Genomic DNA, 11,771 nt, shown 5'->3' with positions numbered 1-11,771 from the left:
AATTACCTAATTAATATTAATTCAAATATTTACAATTATCCTCGTGAGTTTTATTTTATTTGATGACTATTTTACTGAGATGTGTTTCTCCAGGCCAATGTATGGCTATAGAGACTTGTGATGTGATGGCTAAAAGGATCCACAAGATGGCAGTATTCAATCATTAATCGAAACTGAACCATTTCTTCTGGGGCACATAAGAGGAGGAGATCCAAGACAATCATATCAGGCATGCAGAGGATTCAGACAAAGTTAACCATAGTTGCTCATTTGCTCCATGTCAGTAATGCTGTTCTTGTTTTGTCTGTGGCTTATCTGCCTCTTAACAGGTACGATGCATGTAATAAATCAAATAAACATGACTAGAACACACAATAATATAAAGTTTTGTTCATCTCCATTTGTTATTCCCATCTACAGTATCTTTCTCTGTTTCTCCTAGGTGATGCCTCTAGTGAGGGAATAGCACCAGTCTCTCCGAATGCATTTGTCTCAGAAGGGAACACCGTCACCCTGTCCTGCAATTACAACGGATCAGCTGCTACAGATGCTCTCCACTGGTATCGTCAGTACCCGAGATCCAGACCAGACTTCCTGTTTCTAGTTAATGAAGCTGCATTTAGACAACAAGCTGACCCTCCAATTCCTGGAATATCTGCTAGATTAAATGAGGAGAAAAACCGTGTGGATCTGGAGATCGATGGCACTGCATTAACTGATTCTGCTCTGTACTACTGTGCCCTGCAGCCCACAGTGACAGGAAACACACATACACTGTACAAAAATCAGACACATTAAAATAGAATTCAGTGTCTGTGCTCGGGGGGTGATTATAAATGCTTATATTTGAAAATGTTGGTCCAGAATTGTGTGCCAATGAGTTTCAATTGTCATTGTGTTCAAGAAATCAGAATACTGAAATGCATTTAACTAGAAGTTCTTACAGTTCTTACCAGTATGCAGTCTACATTTTGACACATCTTAGTCTTAATTTTGTCAGTGCATCAGGAGCATTATTATTATGTTGTGCTGCACAATGAGGAATGTTTTCTGACATTTCTCATTACATTCATTATTAAAGCATTTTCTAATCTGTGATCTAATCACTTTTACCACTCACATTTGTTGTCAAAAAGTTGCCATTTTGATATGATGCCAAATGTGATGATTATGAATATACTAGACTACCTATTCACATATAAAATACTACATATTAGTAGTCAAGATGGATTTTTTTCAAATTGGTTTATCACGATTTTTCGGCACCAACAAACATACCGATCCAGGAACATGTTGCACTTGATAAAATCAGGTTCTGCAATATAAACCCTTCAAGATACCATGCACCTTTTTTTTTTGAGAGAGAGAGAGAGTGTATCATTTTATGAAATTATAATCACATAGCAATGAAGTGGGTGGAGCTTCAAGATATTGTGTTGGGGTTCATCTCTAAACTGACTTCAGTCTGTTCTTTAGCAGTGCGAAAATGGCTTCTCTTTTATACCTACTTGTAATTTTAGCCATACAGGGTGAGTAGGTTTGATTCATTGTTTTACTTTAGATTTATGAGATATATTTACCAAAAATACTATTAATTTATGTTAATACACGATAAAAAAAAATTCATAACTTCATACTGAACATTCTGTGTGTATTTTTACCTGATTTTTTTCATGCTTTATTTGCAGGTAAATCTTTTGCCCAGTCAATAACACCATTGCAAACCAAAGAACATGCTACTGAGAGAGGGACATTCATTCTGTCATGCAAATATGATAGCCAAGCACGTAGTTTGCATTGGTATCGACAATATCCTGGATCCAGACCTGAATTTCTGCTTCTTGTTTATGAATCAAATAGTGTACTTCCTGCAGACCCCCCTTTCCCAAGACTGAATGGGAGTGTGAATAAGATGGAGAAGCAGGTCTATCTTACAATCTCCTCTGCTGCAGTCACAGATTCTGCTCTGTACTATTGTGCTCTGGAGCCCACAGTGACAGGAAACACAACAACACTGTACAAAAACCTCTTTTATTATGTGGCATGTTAAATATCCTCTGACAATAATATAATTTAAATAATAATGTCAATTGACAATCATGTCAATGTCCTTAAAACTTTCTAAAACTATTGGTTTACCTTCAATGTGATCATATGCATAAAAAAATAATAAATACATATTTTGGTTAATTTTACTCAAATTGTATAATATTATAATACAGTGTGTTATAATACATTACATTATATTCATTTTAATATATTGTATTTTTATGTATTTATGTATTGTATAGTCATCTTTTTTTCAGTTTTTTATGAACAAAAGGAAAAGATTCTTTAAAAATATATATGTTTTATATTCGCAAAGCTTGGCTTTTTCAGAAGAATTGAATTGAATTATAGAATTGACTAGTTTTTTTCCCCCCATTCTTATCATATCAATCTTCAGTTAAACAATATTTCACACTAAATCTGGTACACTGATAATGTGATATCTCTGAATGTTTTCATTTATACTGTACATTGCAAGCTGTGGGTGGAGCTTTTGGGTGGACCTCACAAAACTTCACATCTGTGTGCAGTTTTCATTCGCTGTTTGTGATGCAAAGATGATGCTTCTGTGCTGTCTGCTCGTGTTTTCAATAACAGAATGTAAGTGATAAACAGTACTGTATATAGCTTTGTTTAAAGATAGAATTGTAATTAATTGTATTAACAAGCTTTTATGCCAGTTCATAGCAAATAATTAAACATTATTTAATCATTTGCTTTCCCAAGCAATATATATTTTGTGAATGTTTTCATCTTATCATTCAAACTGAAAGTTGTCCATTCTCTACAGATGCATTTGCACAGTCAATAAGACCACTGCAGAATGACATTCATGTCACTGAAAAGCAGCCGGTCATGCTGTCATGCAAATATGAGGGAAGTGCAAACAGTCTGCATTGGTATCGCCAGTATCCTGGATCCAAACCCGAATTTGTGCTCCTTATCAGGGAGTCATCAACCAAACATGTAACATATGCAGTTCCCCGTATCCCTGGAATGGATGGAAAAATGAGCATCAAAGATAAGAAAGTGGATCTGGAGATCTCCTCTGCTGAAGTATCAGACTCTGCTCTGTATTACTGTGCCCTGGAGCCCACAGTGACAGGAAACACAAGAACACTGTACAAAAACCACTATGAAGTGAAAAAAAAACTACTGAATCTCCATTCTTTTGTCATAACTCATGTTTTCTATTTGCAGATTAATTAATGCTGCAGTCGGTAACTTTTGACGCTCTAGCGGTTAATAAACAGAACTGCTTGCGTCTTGCCGAAGAACATCGTAGCCGGAGCTACTTCTCTCTGTTTATGTCTATGAAGAATCACAAAGGTACTGGGTCAATCCGCCGTGGTACCCCCGAAGCCATCTAAAATAGTCCGAATATAAACACTTATTATAGGTGCACCCTAGTGATTCAAGGACAGGCTAAAACCACGGTTTGGAAAATGGATTCATGGTGTACTCACTTATTATATACATTTTGTAAATTTTGAACACATAAAAAAGTTACAGACCGCAGCTCTGATTGGTTGTTTCTTACCGGGAGCGATGTATTTCTGCAAATGGCAATAGGACCACTGGGAGGAGCCAGAGGAGCTTGATTTTTTTCACAGATTATCTGTCTCATATTCTACTGTCAGGACATAATGACAAGTTTAACAAATATGTAAAAAAATACATTTTTACAAAAGTTACCTACTGCAGCTTTAAGTAATCGAAATTCAAAAAAATGCTTAAGATATTTCACATTAATTATTATTACTATTATTTTAAATAGCTATAAAAAATTAAAATATTGGACATTTCAACACAAATACATTGAAAATGAAGAGGAAAGTGTTTCTGGTTAAGATTTCAGGATAAAATTCATATAAATGTTTAAGGGAAAGATAAAATGTACTGTGACAGATCACTATTTTCTTTTGCCAAATTTAATTCACCCTTGTTGACCTCACTGGTTTATTTTAAATGGTGTAGCAAATTGAATTTAAAATTACAAATATTCAATGTCTTCCAGTAAATATGGTCAGAAACATGGCATGCAGAGTATAGCATGTCTCATCACTAGATTTGTGTATTTTACATCAGTGATGCTTTTCATCATAAAAATATGACCATTTAATTTCTAAAGGTTCTGCAGCAGTAACAGAGGACAACATTGTGGATTTGGTTGTTCAGTAAAATAACCCTATAACTTTATATTTTATAAACTGGCTGCCCATATTTTAAAACCCCAAAAAAGGCAGACAAAATATGCTGTTATGAATGATAACCTTGCTCTTTCACAGCTGATTGATTTAAATCCATTACTACAAGCACATGGTGGCATTATTTCCATTTTGTACAAATGTACAAACATTACATTTCATTTTATGTCTCATAAAAAGACGTTGTAGCCTTAACTGTGGTGATCCTTAAGTTTCATCCTGTAAACTCAAATGATTGGTAAAAAATCAACAGAATCTAAAATCAAATAAAATCAAATATACTGTCTACTTGTCCCTAATAGCTACTGCAATAAGTAACGAATTATTAAAGCAATAACAAAAACTGTACAGAAGATGGCAGTGTTCACTCAGATTACAGAAGATTTGAATCTTCAGTTGGTGTAACAGTTCAAAAAAGGAAATGTGCACAAAATCAGTCAGAGTCTGTGAGTTAGAGTTTGAGCTGCTCGTGATGATCCAGGATGTTTCTATGCAGTGTCTGGCTCATTCTTCTCTTTTCAGGTAAGTTATGAGACATTTATTTGGAATCCTTTGAGTAAGCCTTTCAAATATAAATCATCAGACATTAATAATGTGTGATGATTGAGGATTAAAGTGTAATGCTCTGCTTTTTTCAGGTGATGCGGGTGGAGAAGGAATAGCTCCTCTCTACTCATCTGAACTTGCTAGCAATGGTGACTCCATTACTTTGACCTGTAATTACAATGGGTCTTACAGCAGTGATTCCCTCCTGTGGTATCGTCAATACAGCAACACCAAACCTCAGTTTTTGTTTCTGGTTAGTGAATCCAACCTTAAGCAGCCAGCTGACCCTCCAATTCCTGGAGTGTCTGCCAGAGTAAATGAGGAAAAAAACCGTGTGGATCTGAAGATCTCCTCTTCTTCAGTATCAGACTCTGCAATGTACTACTGTGCCCTGAAGCCCACAGTGACAGGAAACACATCAACACTGTACAAAATGAAGGGGAAAACAACTAAACGAAAAACTCTAGAAGTACAGACTCATTCAATTGTACAAAAGCAAAAATGTGTTGATAAAGATCAATAGTGCAGCAACACACTTCTCAATTTAGAAATGATTCAGCGTTGCCTCCCTGATTTTGAAATTCTTACAGGTATATAAATTTGATATTCACATTTGTTATATAGCATATCTATAATCCCATAAAAGATGTATATTAATGAACATATAGAGTGCTGTTGTTGATATTTTCCTAGTGTTTTGCAAATGCAAGAAAGTCCCCCTGAAAAGCATGATTTAGTAACTTAAAAGGCATGTTATTAACAAAGCTACAAAAGCAAATCATGTTGATAAAGATGTACTGTACTGCAGTGAAAGACCCTGGACTAAAATACTGCAAGGAGACAAAAAACGCTGCAGTGACATTCATATGACTCTGAGGGTGGAGTTTTGTGTCTCTGGGATCTCACAAAAGTGGAGGTACGTCTGTATGATGAAGCAAACTTCTTGATTTTGGCATCCAATATATCAATCATGTTCATCTTCACACTTATTAGTTTATGGATTCACCTGGGTGAGAATAACTTATGCACATACATGTTTCCTTTCCTTTAAATTTATTTTAATTACTTATGTTGTTTCATAACCAAGTTTTTTTATTTTTTATTATTATTATTGTTTTTATTTTGTTAGGTGACACAGAGGCAAATGCAGTCTTCCCACTTTCACCTATTATGAGCACTGTTGTAGGTGAAAATGTCACCATATCCTGTAGTTTCAAAGGATTCACAGGAAGAGTGCTGAATGCGCAGTGGTACAGACAATATCCGAGATCAAAACCAGTCTTCCGTGTCTACAGCTATTCACACAAAGGTCCAGACTTACCAATAACCATATCACGATTTTCTGGCAAACTTGATCAAGACCTCCAACAAGTGGATCTACGGATCTCAAAGGTTTTTTTGACAGATTCAGCTGTGTACTACTGTGCACTGCAGCCCACAATCACAGGAAACTAAGGATTCCTATACAAAAACACAATATATTTCAGATTCAAGGCCTTTCATGTCACAGTAAAAAAAAAAAATATATATATATATATATATATATATATGGAGATTTTGTTGATTTCAAAATCATACATGACATGATTTGTACTTTGTCCCAATACTGTAACAATTTGAATTGTATAAATGATACCTTTTTTTTCAACTAATCAGGTAACAACCCACTTCTCCTCAATTCACCAATGTCCTAATACATTTAAGATGGATATTATGTTGATGTCTTTACTTGCTCATTTTAATGTGTTGGTTGGTTTCAATGTACTGTACATAGAAAAATCAAACCAAATATATAAATAAAAAATGACTTTTTGCAGTAGAAGATTTCAGTTGTGAAATCACCAGAGGGTCCCACAATCCTTTGGGTGGAGCTTGATGAGGATGAGTACAGCTGACAGTCCTGTGTTTCTCCAAATTTCATTTTACAGATAATCTCCTACAGTCACAATGATTTTGTTTTACCTTAACATTTTGACACTTCTAACAGTTAAAATTATATATTTACATAATGTTAATATATCTATATTTGCTAGGAGGTTATATACCCCTATAAAAAATATTAAGAAACAGATACTGTACATTTGTGTTGTTTATATTTTCCAAGAGAGTGTTTTTGCAAATGCATTAACAGCCCTCTATACTAAAAATCATGCTTTCGAAGGAGGAAAGGTGACTCTTTCCTGCAACTATTAAAACTATTAATATACTATTACTATTACTATACTATACATTTTTAAGAGTCAACACAGAGTCCCACAATTCTTTGGGTGGAGCTTGATGAGAATAGGAACATCTGTTGGAGGCCCCATTTCCAAAATCTTATTTTGTTTATGATCTCCAACAGTCATAATGCTCTTGTTTTACCTCAGCGCTTTGGCTATTCTTACAGGTATCTTCATTTAATATTTATATTTGTTAAAATATCTATATACGTCTAGGAAAGTATATTAATGAATATACAGTTACCGAAGGTGCACAAATATCACTAAATATCACTTTTGTTCAATTTTTTTTTCCAGCAAGTGTTTTTGCGAATGCAATAACACGCATCTCTTCTGAAAATCATGCATTTGAAGGAGGAAAAGTGACTATTTCATGCAACTACAGTGGAAATGATATAAGAAGTTGGCAGTGGTACAGACAGTATCCCAACTCTGCCCCTGAATTTCTCTTACAAGCTTTGGAAACTCTGGATCCAGAGCAGAAGGACCGTCATCTTGCTAAAGCACAAAAGGCCAAAAAACATCTGACCCTGGAGATCTCCAAAACTGAAGTAGAAGATGCTGCAGTATACTACTGTGCCCTGGTGCACAGTAACAGAAAACCCTTCAACACTGTACAAAAACCTGAGAGAATGAATATTACATTATTTACATCTTTAGCAAACATTCAAAAAAATAATTAATGATATCAGAATATCAGAATTATTTCTAAACAAGTGTTTATGTCTTTAAATCCTTGTCACAGACATTATTTATCAGAGAATATGAAGACTCAGAGGGTGGAGCTCTTTTGCTAAGTTGGGGATTCAAAGTCTTCTTTCACTGACTTTGCCATCAGTCCTTTTCAGAAGATCATCCAACATGTTTCTCTTCAGTTGGACATTTTCATTATTCGTCGGTAAGGGACATTCTAATTTTCAGGGTATCATCCGATAAAGAATAAAAACCATTTTAGAGAATCTAAGTATGAGTTTATGATGCTAAATCTAATTTCTTTTTTATTATTAAAGATGCATTTTTCTGTTTCTTTTACAGGCATTTCTTTTGCAAACACAATACAACCATTATCTTCTGAAAAGCATGTTTTCAGAGGTGAAAAAGTGACTCTTACTTGTGACTACAGTGGCAATGTAGATAATCTGCAGTGGTATCTTCAATATCCTGGATCTCGACCTGAGCACCTTATTCTCGTCACAGAATATTCAGAACCTGATCTTTCACTTCGTCTGTCAGCAAAAGCTTCAAAAGATCTAAAACAAGTGAATCTGACAATCTCCTCTGCTGAAGAAACAGATTCAGCTCTGTATTACTGCGCTCTGAGGCCCACAGTGACAGGAAACACAAGAACACTGTACAAAAACCTCTATGGGAAGTCTTTATTATGTAGTATGTTAAATATCCTCTGACAATAATATAATTGAAATAATAATGTCAATTGTCAATTTTCAATTCAAAATTTTCTAAAAGCATTGGTTTACCTTCACTGTTATCATAAGCTTAAATAAATAATAAAGAAATATTTTGGTTAATTTTACTCAAATTGTATAATATTTTAATACAATTTATTATAATACATTACATTATATACATTTTTATATATTGTATTTTTATGTATTTATGTATTATATTGTCACCTTATATTTCAGTTTTTTATGAACAAAAGCAAAAAAAGATTCTTTAAAAATATATATATATATTTATAAATTTATAAATTATAAATTCGCAAAGCTTGGCATTTTCAGATGAATTGAATTCAATTATAGAATTGACTAGTTTTTTTCCCCCATTCTTATCATATCAATCTTCAGTTAAACAATATTTCACACTAAATCTGGTACACTGATAATGTGATATCTCTGAATGTTTTCATTTATACTGTACATTGCAAGCTGTGGGTGGAGTTTTTGGTTGGACCTCACAAAACTTCACATCTGTGTGCAGTTCTCATTCGCTGTTTGTGATGCAAAGATGATGCTTCTGTGCTGTCTGCTCGTGTTTTCAATAACAGAACGTAAGTGATAAACAGTACTGTATATAGCTTTGTTTGAAGATAGAATTGTAATTAATTGTATTGACAATCTTTTATGCCAGTTCATAGCAAATAATTTAATAAAAATAATATTTCATCATTTGCTTTCCCAAGCAATATATATTTTGTGAATGTTTTCATCTTATCATTCTAACTAAAAGGTGTCCATTCTCTACAGATGCATTTGCACAGTCAATAAGACCACTGCAGAATGACATTCATGTCACTGAAAAGCAGCCGGTCATGCTGTCATGCAAATATGAGGGAAGTGCAAACAGTCTGCATTGGTATCGCCAGTATCCTGGATCCAAACCCGAATTTGTGCTCCTTGTCATGGAGGCATCAACAAAACATGTAAAATATGCAGATCCCCGTATCCCTGGAATGGATGGAAAAATGAGCATGAAAGATAAGAAAGTGGATCTGGAGATCTCCTCTGCTGAAGTATCAGACTCTGCTCTGTATTACTGTGCCCTGGAGCCCACAGTGACAGGAAACACATCAACACTGTACAAAAACCACTATGAAGTGAAAAAAACAACTGATCTCCATTCTTTTGTCATAGCTCATGTTTTCTATTTGCAGATTAATTAAGTTATCGAAGTTCAAAGAAAATGCATATTTCAAATGTATTGATGAAATTTTCTTTTTTTAAATAGCTATATATATATATATATATATATATATATATATATATATATATATATATATATATATATATATATATATATATATATATATATATATATATATATATATATATATTATATACACACACACAAAATAAATAAATATAAATAAATAAATATATATATATATATATATATATATATATATATATATTAGACATTTCAACACAATTATGATCAAATAAAATTTTAAAATGAATATGCAAGAGTTTCTGGTCAAGATTTCAGGATACAATTCATTGAATGTTTAAGTTTTTCATCATAAAAAGATGACCATTTAATTTCTAAAGGTTCTGCAGCAGTAACAGAGGACAACATTGTGGATTTGTTGGTTCAGTAAAATAACCCTATAACTTTATATTTTATAAACTGGCTGCCCATATTTTAAAACCCCAAAAAAGGCAGACAAAATATGCTGTTATGAATGATAACCTTGCTCTTTCACAGCTGATTGATTTAATTCCATTACTACAACCACATGGTGGCATTATTTCCATTTTGTACAAATGTACAAACATTACGTTTCATTTTATGTCTCATAAAAAGACGTTGTAGCCTTAACTGTGATGATGCTTAAGTATCATCCTGTAAACTCAAATGACTGGTAAAAAATCAACAGAATCTAAAATCAAATAAAATCAAATATACTGTCTACTTGTCCCTAATAGCTACTGCAATAAGTAACAAATTATTAAAGCAATAACAAAAACTGTACAGAAGATGGCAGTGTTCACTCAGATTACAGAAGATTTGAATCTTCAGTTGGTGTAACAGTTCAAAAAAGGAAATGTGCACAAAATCAGTCAGAGGCTGTGAGTTAGAGTTTGAGCTGCTCGTGATGATCCAGGATGTTTCTATGCAGTGTCTGGCTCATTCTTCTCTTTTCAGGTAAGTTATGAGACATTTATTTGGAATCCTTTGAGTAAGTCTTTCAAATATAAATCATCAGACATTAATAATGTGTGATGATTGAGGATTAAAGTGTAATGCTCTGCTTTTTTCAGGTGATGCGGGTGGAGAAGGAATAGCTCCTCTCTACTCATCTGAACTTGCTAACAATGGTGACTCCATTACTTTGACCTGTAATTACAATGGGTCTTACAGCAGTGATTCCCTCCTGTGGTATCGTCAGTACAGCAACACCAAACCTCAGTTTTTGTTTCTGGTTAGTGACTCCAACCTTGAGCAGCCAGCTGACCCTCCAATTCCTGGAGTGTCTGCCACAGTAAATGAGAAAAAAAACCGTGTGGATCTGAAGATCTCCTCTTCTTCAGTATCAGACTCTGCAATGTACTACTGTGCCCTGAAGCCCACAGTGAAAGGAAACACATCAACACTGTACAAAATGAAAGGGAAAACAACTAAATTAACAACCTGATGAGCTATACTAAACAAAACAAAAAAAAATTATATGTCTTTGTATTGTATGATGCTCTAAAAATATATTTGCACAATGCTGCAGCCACAAACTGGACACAACCAGAAAGCTTAGCAGAAGGTCAAGCAATCATACATTTTGTTGAAGTGTTATCAGGTAAAAACAAATGAGCATGTCTATTATACAAGGTTTTCTTTATCAAGTATTTCTTGAGATTAGACTGTTACTAGTAAATCTAGTGGCAAAAGCTCTGAAAGAAAAACACGTTGATAAATATCAACTAAAGAGACAGACCCTAGTCTCAGAGATGCAGTCATCTTGATTTTGGCATCCGGTACATCAAGCATTATGTTTATCTTCACACTTATTAGTTCATGGATTCATCTGGGTGAGATTAACTAATGCAAACACATTTTTATTCATTTAAATGTATATAAAACATTTTGAACTGAACTGGAATGTTATTCAATGTCATTTTATTTCATTACTCGTCCCTAACCAAGTTATTTATTTGTTAGGTTAAACAGAGGGAAATGCAATCTTCCCACTTTCACCATTTATGAGCACTGTTGTAGGTAAAAATGTAACCATATCCTGTAGTTACAAAAATGTTATTAGAAGAGTGGTGAATGTGCAGTTATAAAACCTGAG

The 11,771-nt window shown here is 33.8% G+C and overlaps 2 gene segments (V, D, J or C); both read left to right on the top strand.

Annotated features, from left to right (window-relative positions):
- The first annotated feature begins 235 nt into the window (after positions 1 to 235).
- On the top strand, positions 236 to 1,470 carry LOC127951255 (T cell receptor alpha variable 14/delta variable 4-like). The segment is given in 2 exon segments: positions 236 to 329; positions 443 to 1,470. Coding segments are annotated over 2 exon segments (408 nt in total).
- Positions 1,471 to 10,537: 9,067 nt separating this feature from the next.
- Positions 10,538 to 11,513, top strand: LOC127951253 (T-cell receptor alpha chain V region RL-5-like). The segment is given in 2 exon segments: positions 10,538 to 10,630; positions 10,747 to 11,513. Coding segments are annotated over 2 exon segments (414 nt in total).
- The last annotated feature ends 258 nt before the right edge of the window (positions 11,514 to 11,771 follow it).

The sequence above is a fragment of the Carassius gibelio genome, chromosome B2 (genome assembly GCF_023724105.1).
Source record: "Carassius gibelio isolate Cgi1373 ecotype wild population from Czech Republic chromosome B2, carGib1.2-hapl.c, whole genome shotgun sequence".
Classification (NCBI taxonomy): domain Eukaryota; kingdom Metazoa; phylum Chordata; class Actinopteri; order Cypriniformes; family Cyprinidae; genus Carassius; species Carassius gibelio.
The sequence above is the reverse complement of the archived record's forward strand: the minus strand, read 5'-3'. Positions and strand labels throughout refer to the sequence as shown.